Source organism: Bombina bombina, chromosome 4 (genome assembly GCF_027579735.1).
Source record: "Bombina bombina isolate aBomBom1 chromosome 4, aBomBom1.pri, whole genome shotgun sequence".
Taxonomy (NCBI): domain Eukaryota; kingdom Metazoa; phylum Chordata; class Amphibia; order Anura; family Bombinatoridae; genus Bombina; species Bombina bombina.
The window spans coordinates 1,167,302,871-1,167,318,484 of NC_069502.1; the positions used below are offsets into that span (position 1 = coordinate 1,167,302,871).

Consider the following 15,614-nt stretch of genomic DNA (forward strand, 5'->3'; position numbering starts at 1 on the left):
GAGCGGTGTTTAAAAATTGAATGTTCCATCTGAATCTTGAAAGTTTAATTTTAATTTCCATATATCAGATTTTTGCTCTTCTTATAGGATTGTTTTTTAAACTAGGGTACAATAATAAAAATAATTACACTACATAAGAAAACATATCTATAAGAGGATGCAAAATCTTATAAAACAAACAAAAGAAACAAACTAAAAGGAATAAAAAGTCCAAATTACCCAATTAGCTTTTTCTTCGTGGACAAAGATGCTCCTGACAAGATTATCCACAGTAAACAGAGGTTCCCACCACCTTTTAAAGATCCAAAAAAGATCCATTAGCAGAAAATGCGTAGGGAACCACACAGAGTACCAAATATGAGTAGATAAATCACACGCAGGAATCAGGTACTGCAACAACCCTAACTAGTTTAAGTGATTAGTTAGAATAAGGTGAATCTATATATGGTTTATGTGTGGCTACTTGTTGAGACAGTCCAATAATAAATCTAATGAACTGAATAGACCAACTTGGTAGCGATTTGGTATAAATGAGTATTGAGAGAAAAACAAAAAAATAACTCCGTAAGGAGAATACTTGCACTTGTGTTGCATTAGGAACAGCAAGGCATGGATTCAATCTGAAGTAGGCGGAAGACTGCTTGTGGAGGTGTAAGCTGCCTGCCGCCGCTGTGTGTCCGCAGTTTGATGAGAATGATGTTGATAGCAGATGACGTAGGAGGCTGTGAGAGAGTCTCTTGTAAAGTGGTCCGGTTAGCGGATAGCGGAAGATCTGTGATAGGCAGGGAGAGGAGGAACAGAGAGAGACAAGCAAAAGGTATGTCCATAGAGAGGTTGGATGAGGAGATAAGGCAGAATCTTGATCCGAAGTAGGAACAACAGGCAGAGGTTGAAGAAGAGCTTAAAGTGAATGTCAAGTTTGATGAATCAGTGCCCGTTTTTTAAAAATCCTATTAAAAACAGGGGCACTTTAATTCATCAAACTTTACATTTCACTCGTTTTGTTAAAATACTTACCTTTAATTTTGAAAGCCGCTCCAGCGCTTTCCCCACCCGTCGCAAAAATGACGAATCCGGCTTCCTACAATCACAGCGTTGCCTCATGCTATGATTCCCCTGGGGGGAAGCTGTGATTGGAGGATGCCATATTCGTCATTGCTGACGTATGAAGTGACAAGCGGCAGGAGGGGGAATCACTGGTGTAGCTTTCAAGATTAAAAGGTAAGTATTTTAACAAAACGAGTGAAATGTAAAGTTTGATGAATGAAAGTGCCCCTGTTTTTAATAGGATTTTTAAAAAACGGGCACTGATTCATCAAACTTGACATTCACTTTAAGGAAGCTGCAATACACTAATCTGGAGTAAACAGAAGTTACAATTTACAGCTTGCGCTATTCAAGCAATTAGTATAGGAGAGTCACACCTTATAAAGGTTGATTACAGCTCGAGCCGGAGTTATGTTTAAAGGTACAGGTGATATATGACAGGTACTCACATTTTGTGATACACCAAATCAATTGTGTCTGAGTATTATGGAGATTCAGAATCCCTGAGCAACTCCTGCATGTTGCAGCAACACGTCTGATGAAATGGTCAGAAGGGTCAAGAAACGCGTTGTTGGTTTATGTATCTGTTATTTATTCCATATTTTGGTGACACATTATTTTTAATTCTTTTATTGTTAGATTTTTTTCATATGGAATAAATATTTTTGAACTTGAGCCACTACTTTGTTTGGCTGAAACAATCATGTCTGCACTTTGGATGACAAGAATAGTTCAATTTGACAGGAATATTAGGTTATATTCTTAAATATTCTTAAATTAAAAAAAACACAGAAATTTAATAAATAAGATTTTCTAACTCTAAAGTGTAATAAAGCTGAGCACTGAGCATTGATAGACATATTTACAGCACAAGGACACTTGCTAAGAACAGGGCCTTAGAAATGTTTTCATTTAAAAATCAATTTGTCATCAGCTTCTTGCATTGTATGCCATGCAGTGTCTGTTTTTAAAGATGTTAGTCTTCATAAACTCATAAATAGAATCTGTCATAAGCAATTTTCAGCATCTTATTACTATGATAAATGTGTGCGCACAATATGAATAAAAATCAATTATTGGATAAATATCACCCCTCTGAAAAGCTTAAGTTTTGTGCATTAGCTTTTAAAAGCCAACTGAAGAAAAATATTTATCACTGAATTAGATTACAGGTTTCATTAGTGACAAGATAGCGGTACACCTAAATCATTTTTGTCAGGATTATGCATTTTGCCAGAGATAAAAACTATGTGTTTATGCCGCAATACAGTATTTAAAGATATATTTTATAAAACCTGTTAGAGAAATATAACTGAATTACAAATTACTTAGATAACTGTGTTTATTTCTTTATTTTGCAAAGCTTTTCTAACACAATCTTAAACAGGGGACCATAAAGATCAAATTATTTTAAGTCGCCAAAAGTCTAACATAGTCTATATGTATTATAAATACCCGTTTTAAAGATACAATAGATTGTACTATGAAATGTTCTCATATTTTTTATTTATTTTTCCCTTTTTCCAGTAATGTGTCTTTGATAATAGTGGGTCTTCCATTTCTTAGAACTGGAAGTTTTACATGACAGGCTTGGCAAGTCAGATGGGCACACAGCTCATGCTATAGAAGTGAACAGATTAGATAGCAAAGGTGCAAATGTGCATTTGCAGCCAGATCAATTTGTACAACATTAGATTAGTGGGTTAGATATTTTATATTATTATATTTAGTGGTTACAAAAAATATCTGATAACATACAGCTGATACTGCTCTACAACGTAATCTCATACAGCTTAAAAAAAAAAAAAAATTATGCCATAGCTGCAGCTAATACTTTTGACTGTAGTTGGACAGCTGTAAATGAATAAATATCGTATGTATCAAGTAATCATATAACAAATACATTTTGCTGTATATGACTTCTCTTAATGCTATTTTTTAAAGTATTAAAACATACCTTTTTACCATCCATGATATTCCAGGATTCTTATGGGTTGAGAGGTCTGCCCACTGTTCATCTCACATCTTCCTCTGTAAGGGCAAATTTATCTGCCTCGTGCACAACACGTCCCAACTGCACTCATGACACATTCAGTTTCACCCACGGAACACTGGTGTATTTTGTGTCCAGTCAGGGTTCTACCCTCATCTCCCTGTCTTGGGAAACCTACAGGAAATTTTAAGAAGTGTGAAAAAGGAGGTTTTAGATGTATTTTCATATAAAGTAGTGGGTTTTTGATTGTTTGTTTTAAAAAAAGCATTAAAGGCCATAATACCCAAATGTTTAAACACTTGAAAGTGATGCAGCATAGCTGTAAAAAGCTGACTAGAAAATATCACCTGAACATCTCTATGTAAAAAAGAAAGATATTTTACCTCATAAGTTTCTCAGTAGCCACATCCCATTGTAAAGGGCTTCTAAGCAGCAAATCAATATGTCTGTCCCGGGACAGTGGAAGGAGCGAGCTTACGTGCACACTCATCTTATTTCCCTATTCAGTGTAAGGAAGTTTACAATGAAATCTCATGAGAGTTAAGTGAAATCTCATGAGATCACAGTAAAAGAGTTCATGACCTCAGCACTGCTGATGCTGATTGGCTGCTGTTCATTTCTTCATTATTTTTTTTTACCTGCAGCTGAAGATAACTTTTTACACAGCACTTACTCTGCTGAGCTGAGGAAATTGTGAGGTAAAATATCTTCCTTTTTTACATAGAGATGCTCAGGTGATATTTTCCTGTCAGCTTTTTACAGTTATACTGCATCAGTTTCAAGTGATTTAGCATATGAGTATTATGTCCCTTTAAGGCAATACTATATCAAATTCCTTTTAGCCAATCCATAGCCTATACTGGAGTTATACTCTAAAGGGCACTTTCATACATTGGAATGAAGAAAAAAAGAGAAATTTAGTGGAATCAATTGACAGAAAAGTTAAAAATGCTGCAATGTGTTCAAGAATTTTGTTATTGATATTCAAATGGGTTATACATATAGGCAAAGTAAGCTCTAGAGCAGCAATTCTCTACTGGGAACTAGCTGAACACATCTGGTGAGCCAATGAAAAGAGAAACGTGTGCAGCTCCCTTTAGGGTTAGCTAGCTCCCAGTAGGGCATTGCCGCTGAGGCTACCAAGGTACACCTTTTAACAAAGGATACCAAAAGAGTGAATTAAATATGATAATAGATGTAAATTAAAAAATAGGGAAGAACAGAGGGGCGCCTCATGTGCGGTATCATCAGGTGTAAATGAATACAAATCACAATCAAAGCCAAATGGGTACTCACATACTCCAGGAGCACACCTATGTGCTAGTAGGTACAGGCTGTAGATTTAGACAGGTGTAAAAGCTCACCCACAATATGATTTTGTTTCTTTGTACTGCAATACTGGGAATAAAGTACAACACAAAGAAATGCACTACATGTGCAGATCATTCAGAGTACAATTGTAATCACTCTATTAGATTCCCAAGGGGCTACTCACATTTAGGCTGAGCACACCAATGTGCTAGTAGGAGCAGGCTGGCAGATTGGGGAGAGGTGTCTCAGCTCACCCCATACACAGATAGCCAAAGAAGGCTGTGTTCCAAAAGTATACAGGTTCATCCAATTTGTCTCTCATATGTTAATCAGTGTAGCAGGCAGGTAAGATGTATCCACTCAGTAGAAGTTTTTCCATTATAAATGTATTTATTAAAAACAAAGTTCATAAAACAACACAACAGTGTTACAAAAGTGGATAAGGGGTATTAAAATAACCCCCTAAAAATGTGTTCTCATATAAATTGTATAATCTAATATGGAAGAAAGGATCATGTTGTATCTTTATTATACAAATCACACAATCTAATAAGAGTAAAGATTTGTCTATCAAAAAATAAGGTACAAAATAATCTGCCAGCCTGCTCCTACTAGCACATTGGTGTGCTCAGCCTAAATGTGAGTAGCCCCTTGGGAATCTAATAGAGTGATTACAATTGTACTCTGAATGATCTGCACATGTAGTGCATTTCTTTTGTGTTGTACTTTATTCCCAGTATTGCAGTACAAAGAAACAAAATCTTATTGTGGGTGAGCTGTTACACCTGTCTAAATCTACAGCCTGTACCTACTAGCACATAGGTGTGCTCCTGGAGTATATGAGTACCCATTTGGCTTTAATTGTGATTTGTATTCATTTACACCTGATGATACCGCACATGAGGCGCCCCTCTGTTCTTCCCTATATTTCATAGCAAACCCAGATCAATCGGTGAGGAGGAGGCAGCCAACACTGATTTCTTTGGAAGTAAAGAGGACTTTATTTTTCACCCTTCATTGTTAAAGAAGATTATATATTTACATTTGCTATTTTTAGGTTATTGCATGTGTGTTCATTATACACTTGCATTTAGTATTGTATCACTATCAATATATCTACATTAATATTTCTGTTATAAGGATAACCTATTATATATATTGTGCATATACATAACTGTGGCATTTATATAAGAATTAAGATTTACATTACTGTATATATATATGTATGTGTGGTATATTTTTATCTTATACTAGCGCCCCCTCCCTCTGACTAGGGCTTACTATCATAGATGTAAATTAAAATTTTGAAAAGTGCATGCTCTATTTAAATCATAAAAGTTTAATTTTGTTTTTAAAGTTAATTGTTAAAACTTACTTTATATGGCTTTAACACTATATTTATTGCTGCACAGTGTTCTGACATTCTAGTGAACATTTAAATGCACATAGATTAATGATATCTTAAAATAAACACATGTATAGGCAAAATGCTTCTAGTGAAAGCTATCACTTTTTAGTGCATGTGAAGCATAGCTAGATAATGTCAGTGCACCAGCATTTCAAATAATGCCAGTGGGGCTCGTATCATGTCAGTAATTAACAAATTGAGTAATTACCAGATCGCTCAAGCACCTTAGACTCCTGAGCAAGTGCTGTGTTTAAAATGCTGGTGCACGGTGCATACTTAAATATTTTTTTGAAACAGCTATAGGTTTTATTAGAGGCATTTTTGCTTTTATTCAAAACTGAAATGCATTCATAGGGATCCTAATTTTGGCTGGAATGTCCCTTTAACAATGATGCAATATTTGGCATATAGACACAGTGTTGAATGAACTCTGAGCACTTTATGTATATCTGACACCTTCATTTGGAAGGGCAGCTATAATATCTATCCATTGAAATAAATGTCATGTCCTTTGCTCTAATAGTAATAGAATGGATAATGGAATCCAATCTTTATTTAGTGATGTACAATAAAGCTTTGTGAGTTGCACATCCCTCATCCTGTCTGAATATATCTTAGCAACATCCACTGGGAGTTTTAAGTGGAAGAGTTTCTAGCATTAAATGAGGATCTTCTCTACTAGCTATAAATATTACATTTACTTATCTTTTGCAAAGTTTTAAAGGATTTTAAAAAGGAGGTAAAACATTTAAGGGAAAAAGGCATTAATAATTTCATGGACTATAATGTAACCTAGTGAATATTTTAAGGGACAGTTAACACCCTGTAGTTTTAAGATTTTTTTTTCTACAACCTTACCCCTAAACTAACATACTGGGTAAGTTTGAAAATGTTTGGAATGTATTAGCATCTTGTTTGCTGCAATTGTTTTACAAAAGCAAATCTTCACTCACCACTTATTTGGAGGAGCTAATCTGGACTTTTTTTTTTTACTAGAGTATACACAGATAGCCACTGCTATTATGTTAGCAATATAGCAATTGTTTTGCAGTTCTTCTTAACATTTCTGCTGAAGCAAATTAGGGACTGACTTGTGGCAGGGTTAGGCTTGTGCACATCAGTTCTCATAATTATCAGACTTAAAGGGACATAAAACCAAAATGTGATTATAAACAACTCAAATTTGCTTTATTTTACTGGTAATCTCTGTTAAAGGAGCAACTATGCACTAGTGAGAGCTTGCTGAATATGTCTAAATGAACCAATAAAATAAGCATTTGCTTGCAACCACCAACCAGCTGCTAACTCCCAGTAATGCATTGCTCTTTTGAGCCTACCTAGGTATCCTTTTCAACTAAGGTTACCAAGAGAATGAAGCAAATTAGATAATAGAAGTAAATTGGAAAGTTGTTTAAAATCATATGCTCTGTCTGAAATAAAAATGTGTTTAATGTCACTTTAAATTACAGGGAAAGGGACAAAATAAATAATAAGTTGATTGAAAAGTATTTTTTTTACTACAATCAAACATTTTATATTAAAAAATGTTTATTGTAAATTATTATCAATTAGAAAATGACAACATATCTCATAGATCCAAACTAAAAACTTATTTGTTGAATAAAATTTGTCAAAAACTTAGTTTCTCAGACCAAAAAAAAAAAAAAGATGAATTTCTAACTTGAGTTTATTGCTCTTATGGCGCTCTCTGTAGTGGGCAATAGACTAGTTCTTAACCCCTTAAGGACGAGGACATTTTTTCAACTTGCTTTCCTTAAGGACCAGGGCTATTTTTACATTTCTGCGGTGTTTGTGTTTAGCTGTAATTTTCCTCTTACTCATTTACTGTACTGTATAATGTTTTTCTCGCCATTAAATGGACTTTCTAAAGATACAATTATTTTCATCATCTTATAATTTACTATAAAAATATTTATAAAATATGAGGAAAAAATAAAAAAAAACACACTTTTTCTAACTTTGACCCCCAAAATCTGTTACACATCTACAGCCACCAAAAACACCCATGCTAAACAGTTTCTAAATTTTAGAAATACCCAATGTTAACATAAGTACAAGTAGCACTTTGCTATTTCTAAACCATTTTTAGAAAAAAATTAGTGCTAGTTACATTGGAACACTGACATCTGCCATGAATTCCTGAATAACCCTTCACATGTGTGTATATGGTTTTTTTTAGTAGACAACCCAATGTATTGATCTAGGCCCATTTTGGTCAATTTTATGCCACCATTTCACCGCCAAATGCGATCAAATAAAAAAAATTGTTTATTCACAAACTTTGTCACAAACTATAGGTTTCTCACTGAAATTAATTACAAACAGCTTGTGCAATTATGGCACAAATGGTTGTAAGTGCTTCTCTGGGATCCCTTTTGTTCAGAAATAGCAGACATATATGGCTTTCCTGTGGCTTTTTGGTAATTATAAGGCCGCTTAATGCCGCAGTGCACCACACGTGTATTATGCCCAGCAGCGAAGGGGTTAATTAGAGAGCTTGTAGGGTTAATTTTAGCTTTAGTGTAGTGTAGTAAACAACCCAAAGTATTGATCTAGACCCATTGTGGTATATTTCATGCCACCATTTCACCGCCAAATACGATCAAATAAAAAAAATTGCTAACTTGTTCACAATTTTAGGTTTCTCACTGAAACTATTTACAAACGGTTAGTGCAATTATGGCACACATTGTTGTAAATGCTTCTCTGGGATCCCCTTTGTTCAGAGATAGTAGACATATATGGCTTTGGCATTGCTTTTTGGTAACTCGAAGGCTGCTAAATGCCGCTGTGCACAACACTTGTATTATGCCCAGCAGTGAAGGGGTTAATTAGGTAGCTTGTAGTGAGCTTGTAGGGTTAATTTTAGCTTTAGTGTAGAGATCAGCCTCCCACCTGACACATCCATCCCTGACCCCCCTAAAAACAGCCATTTCCCCTCCCCCACCTCACAATTGTCACCACCATCTTAAGTACTGGCAGAAAATCTGCCAGTACTAAAATAAAAGGCAATTTTTTTGTATATATTTATTTTGCAGTGATGGATCCCCCCTCAGCCCCCCAACCTTCCTGATCAACCCCATAGAGCTCTCTAAACCCCACCCCTCTACCTATCTTCCACCATCTTGGGTACTGGCAGCTGTCTGCCAGTAACCATTTTGCCATAATACATGTGTTTTTTTCTTTTTTTTCTTTTTTTTCTTTCCTAAATCCTTTTCTGTAATGAAGCTGCCACACCCTCCCCCCTCCCCCTCCCTAATTCCTTTACAAAAATTAATTTCCCTACCTCTCCCTCCCTCTATCACATTAATGTAACGTGCGCGCACCCCACCCCCCTGCGCGCTCCTAATGTATTGCGTGCACTGTAGGGACAGGAACAAGAAGTCCCTGCAGCGATGGGCCACCCAACCACCTCCCTGCTACTGCTCCCACCAACGAACGGCACCGACAACTCTCTGCATCGACAACTCTGCAACTCTATTTCTGAAGTGCCCCACTCGTGGGGCATGCAGAAATAGCGCAATCTCGCTATTTTAAGTGAGATCACGGCAGAGAGAAGCCCAGGATGACATTATGACTTAAGGGCATAACGACCAACATCATACGACGTTGGTCGTTAAGGGGTTAAAGGGACACTCAAGTCAAAATTAAACTTTCATGATTCAGATGGAGCACACAATTTTAAACAACTTTCCAATTCACATCCATTAGCTAAATATGCACGCAGCACAATCTTTTTATATGCCCACTTTCTAAGACACCAGCTCCTACTGAGCATGTGCAAGACATACAGAATATATGTATTGACATTTTGTGATTGGCTGATGACTGTCACATGATGCGGTGGGAAGGAAAATAAAACTAACTGAAATTTGTCAGAAAAAAATCTACTACTCGTAAAATTCAAACAAAGTGCTTTAGCATTGTCTTTTTATTGTGCATTTACTGATTGGGTTATTCTACTTTGTTTAGTGGTCATTTAAGAAAAGAACGCAATTCCATATTCTTTATTTCAAGTGAGCTGGATAGATATGAAAAAAGGAAAACATGAATTAAAACACCAAGGGACATTCTAGTACAATACTTTCATGCTTTGTTATGTTTTACTGTACTGACACTCCAAATGGGTTAAACACATTGCTGAAGTTCCACTTGGGAGCTGCCGACCTGCTAGTCCCAAGCACCTGAGCTCAACAGCAGTGTCAGTTTCGCAGTCACAACTTGTGACTCCAAGTGGCCCTTTAACTATATAGTGGAATTATTAGGCACTAAGTGCCCAATCGGATTTAAAGCTTTCTGGTTTGGAGAGATTATCTAAGAAGTCTCATCAGTACTGCAAGGTCCTTCAAAGAATTTTAGGAAGGCAACATTTTAGCTTGAGAGCTGTTTATCTTACTATGAAGGTTCCTTATGTGAAGGAGAGATAGCTACATTGCAATATAATGTTTAAAGGGACACTCAAGTCAAAATAAACTTTTATGATTCAGATAGAGCAGCAGTATGAAGACACTTTCCAATTTACTTCCAATATCAAATTTTGCAGTCCTTTTATATTCAGAGTTTCTAGGGAACAAGCTCACAGGGTATATGTATACTAGTCTGTGATTGGCTGATGTCTGTCACATGATACAGGGGGGCTGGAAAATGGGAGAAAAAATAAATTTCTCAAAAAAAATATCTACTGCTTTTTTGAAATTCAAAGTAAGTGTTATCTCCTTATCTTTGTATTATGTAATTCTACTTGCATTGAATGGTCCTTTAATAAAATGCCCCCCAAATATTGTGCATGGTTTCTCTACATGCCAGCGAGGTTGGAGCCTAAATATTACAAAAAATGACATGCTAACGAATTAGAGAGTATGATTTTGAAACTAAAATATCCCTAGCAGGAAGTATCTGTTTGTGTACAGCTCTATTAATGTTCATTGGCTGCAGCAACCACACTTGACTTTATTCAATATGGGAATATCCATCTAAAAACAAATGCACAAACAAATAACAAATAAACAAATAAAATGCTGGATATCATTGTGAAACACCACTTTTTACATGGAATACAAAAAAGAAAAAATGTATATAATCTCCCTTTAGCTCCCCAGCGACTGACATCTCTCCAAACACTATATATGAGAATAAATATAGACACAATTGAATAAAAGATACAAAAAAAAGGAAAGAACCTTTTTTAGATAAATAATAAATATCGCTACAGGGTCGCAGCTGTGATTTTTCAGTTATTGTTGCAGCAGATGAGTTCAGATGTTGATGCGGAGGGTAAAAATAGCCTCTAGTGTACAATGCTTTGCTCATGGTCACAGCTGATCACAGTCATCTTGTATAAGTTCTTGAAAAAGGTAGATTTAAAAGTTAATGAAATGCTCTTTGTTTTGTATGATTTACGCTCATTGAGTCAGCACTACTGAAAACCTTGCATAAAGGTCAGTGTCTTCAAAAAAAGTGTCACTAAACACAATATATATACATTTAAAATTACAGATACACTCATATAAAAACAATCTGATAAAAAAGTAGTCATATAAATATTAATAAAAAGTTATAAGGGAAAGAAGGTATATGGTATATGACAAGGTATTTGACTGCAAAGGACTATATTGTATATATACATATATACATAAACACAAATACATATGTACACAGACACACAAACACACACACATGTATGTGTATATATATATATATATATATATATATATATGTCTATATATATATATGTGTGTGTATATATGTATTTCTGTTTTACTGTATATTTACTGTACATATTTCACATTCCAATGTTTTTCACATACAGAATTTTTTTTTATTGTAAAGTATATACTTGTACCTGTATATCTTTTCCTACATTTTCTATTTTTATGTCCCTTTAAAGTTAAGATTACACTAAAATGCAGGCATTTATATTTGTCAATGACACAATATGTTGTTCTTTGTATACAGGAGTTGGATGTAGATTGGGATGATCTTTGGGACCAGTTTGAAGAGAGAAGATACCTGAATGCACGCAAGTGGAAACCTGGAGAAGACCCCTACAAATTATATGCTTTTAATCAACGTGAAAGTGAAAGAATTCCCAGCAACCGTGCTATAAAGGATACTCGCCACTACAGGTTATTACATATATATATACAGTAATTAACTATAAAATTGACTATGAATTAATTAATTCAAATTACCATGGGAAAACCTTACTGGTTGTAACAGAAAAAAAATATTGTGAATGTCTTACATTGAAGTCGGTTAGAAGAGCTCTTTGAATAGGTTTGCACAGTTTTTTGAATCTGAGGTTTTTCAAAGATATCAGAAAAATCAGTATTCAAGTTTTTCCTACTATTTGACATGATCTCCACAGTAAAAAAAAAATCAGATACTTTGCCAAGTCTTTTCTCATGGGTAATTTTTGCATTTATCTAATTTAAGAGACCTCTTCGGAAGCCCATTTTAGCCTTTTGACATGACACATCGTTTTTTTGTTTGATGGCTTTATGTTTTCAATATTTATACATGTTCAGTTCATATTTTTTTTAAATGGTCTGGTCATCTTGTAAGTTCATTATTCTAATTAAGCATTTGGATGGATTCATCGTCATTATTTAATGAGTTAGTCACTATGCTTTTCTTTCTTAAAGGCCACATATATTTTAATTCTGTGAAGTTCAATGCACATCTGTAAAAAGCTTATTTATTTAAGCTTTTGAGAATCTTTCTAATTGGAATATGAATTAATGGATTTATTGTAGTCATAACTCTGCAGATTACTTAATTCAAACTGTTTCTCTTCTGCTAGATTTTAATTCCATAGAAACTCTAATGAGTTAATATGAGTTATTTTTGGGTAATTCACATATTTTATAATGTGCTCAGAAACAATGATTACTTATATGTTAGAAATAACACATGATCAGCAATTGTGTTACATAAAATTAGGATTTGTTTTATTCAGTACTTATACAGGCAAATAATGCATCTTGTATGTAGCTAAAGTGATATTGATGTCATTACTTTATTTGTTGCAACAACACAAATGGTATTTTAAAATCTGCTACAGTGTTTTTAAATATATATGTCAGCAATGGAGCTGTACGATTCTTCCTTATTAACCAGTGAGCTGTTAACTTATTTCTTGAATAAGTGTTTTAAAATATTTAATGACTTACTCTTTCATAAGCATGATGTAACATATTTTAATTTAATACCCCTTTAAAACCTGTGCATCCATCATCTCTCTTGTGTTATATAGCAACTGTGGAATCTTGAAAACCCTATTTTTAAAATTGGCAGAAATAAAATATAATCAGTTTTTTCATTATACAAATTATTTAAAAAGGCACATGGATTTGTTTTTCCTGTAGTAATAATAAGTTCCATAGTCATAACAGGGTCTATTCTAATCCATAATTATTTTCCTGATGAAGTGAATAACATTCTGTATCATGAAAGATCTGAAATGGAGTTTGAATAGTCCCATGGGACGGGTGTGGATAGTCTAGCTGGACTCAGATTGCCCATGAACATGGTCTAGACTCTAGAGAGTCTATTCAAAGTCAGACTGCTGATAGGTAGGAAAGAAAAAAGCGGATCCATCCAATGCTTTTCAAAACACAGTGACTTTATTGTAGCAGTTTCCTTTCACAGATAACTGTTGTAATAACTTCAGAGGCACACACTTAAAACCATGGGAGCTGATATGAGGTCCGGTTTCAGTCTTACATGTTTTGGCGGATCCTGACCGCCTTAATCATAGACCATACCGGAACCTCTATACCTGTAGCCTTTTTACCTGAGTACAGGTATACGCCCTCAAACATTTACTCCAATCATATAAATACAATGGGATTTAGCCTTAAACGGCCAGGCAACATAGAATATCATTCTGTTAACTTTCTTAGATAGATCTTAATCCTATAATAATCCTTATTTAACATATTGTAGAAAGACATAAATAAGACAAAATAAAATAAATAAAATAAAATAAACTCATTTATAATAACTTGGAAGGCTGACTTCTAACAAATCTATTGAAGGCATATTTTTTCGCTGTTGTAGTACATTTAATGTAGCTCTATATCATTTACTTAGCGACATTTGCTGATAGGTAGGGTCTGAGAAGTCTAGTTGAAGTCAGATTGCTCAGGGGTAAGATTTGAGTGTTTCTAGGGAAGAGTGTGGTGTAAGTAGCCTCAAGTTTCATTCTCAAAAACCGGAACATTTTTAGAAGGATAAACATGTCTGGAGGATAGATCTCTCAACCCAGTGCAATTCTGTAAAATACATGAACATTGTGAACTCTGCCTAAGGGTAGTGACAGATTTTTCATTGGATGATACAGATAACTCACACAGCTCTATTGATGGAGAGGAAAAATGCTAGCTCAAAGTGAAGGACAGAAACATCTTTTTTTTTTTTTATTATTATTATTTTATTTCTTCCAATTAAAAAAAACCCATTCAATATGTTTTAAAATATTAAATGCATCAAAGAAAAACAATACTGTAATATCCCTTTAACTGTAGCAGCTGAAATGTTGCTCTTGACCGTGGAGTGTCTTTGGGGCTTTGTATATATTGTTTAACTCTCTATGCTTAATATAAAACAAACACTACTGCCTAAAAAAAGTGAATTTATTAGATATTTTTATACTTACTGAGATCAAATTAATTGTTGGGAAGAATATATGTTTGTTTCTAATCAGTAGAATACATAGTTTTTGAGAATATAAACATAGCTATTTTGACTTGTCAGTTATACTGTGGGTGTCTTACTACTGTGATGTTACCTGGAATTGGGAGGATGATTTTTGTTCAATAAATAATGTTTTTGTAACAGCAGTGATGTGCACAGTACATTTATTGTTACAGTATTTATATGGATTTATTTTCAAAGCACAACAACCTGAATAAAAATGGTATATCGATACTTAACAAGATAAAAAAAAAAAAAAAAAAAACTTAACAACTGAGCTCCCTTCCTATACAAAATGTAACCACTGTTATCATAGCAAAAGTCAATAAAAATGGTGATGCCTTCTAAGGATGAATAAGTGGCAAACACATGGGAAAAAAAACAATCTACAAAATTAGAAAAGTCCAAAAAAAAAGAGAGAGTCCAGTCTCACTATTTAATATTAGATCTGTTGAGAATTCTAGAGTTTAGCCTGTATATAAAGGGGGGACTTTCAGGCTATAACAACCTTAAATGTATATTTCATCTATATTTGGGAGTACATTTATAATGTACAATTGGAAGCAGTGTTTGAATGTGCCAAATTAGCTGTCTTAACAAAAAGTGTTTTAATGTTTGTTTTAGGTAGGAGGTGTGGAATGTGTGTTTAGCTAAATCTAATAAACACCAGATTATTCTTTTACTCAAAGAAAAATAATTTAGCACTTCTTTGATAATTTATTATTTGAATTGAGTTGTTTTATTTCATTTTTCGAGGAATGGCGCAATGTTTACCCATCACAAAATAGTAAATAATTTACAAATAAAAGGTCTTTTTAAAAAATGTTATCAATGAATGTGCCCCTGTTTTGAAGACATAGAGGTTGATTTATCAAGCTGTGGTGGACAGGGCACATATACATGCCCCTGTCCGCCACAGCTCGCCTCTGGCAGACTGAATTCCCCTGGCAGAATTCAGCATTGCACACGAGCTCTATTTTGCACTTGCATGCATTCCCGGCCCCTGCCCGCACACAGCCAATCTTGCGAGGGCAGAAGCGGTCAATCTCGCCGGATGGACGAGACCGGGGAGATTGAAATTTGCCACCTAAGAGGTGGCAAAAGGGTAGGGAAGCAGCGGTCTAATGACCGCTGTTT

The 15,614-nt window shown here is 34.7% G+C and overlaps 1 protein-coding gene across 1 annotated transcript in view; it reads left to right on the forward strand.

The window, feature by feature from the left end:
- The window catches only part of GALNT14 (polypeptide N-acetylgalactosaminyltransferase 14), a 1,042,958-nt gene that overhangs the window by 103,951 nt on the left and 923,393 nt on the right, over positions 1 to 15,614 (forward strand). Inside the window, exon 2 of the mRNA XM_053712800.1 lies at positions 11,736 to 11,905. Coding sequence (XP_053568775.1) covers positions 11,736 to 11,905 — 170 coding nt within the window. The remainder of the gene's footprint in view (positions 1 to 11,735; positions 11,906 to 15,614) is intronic.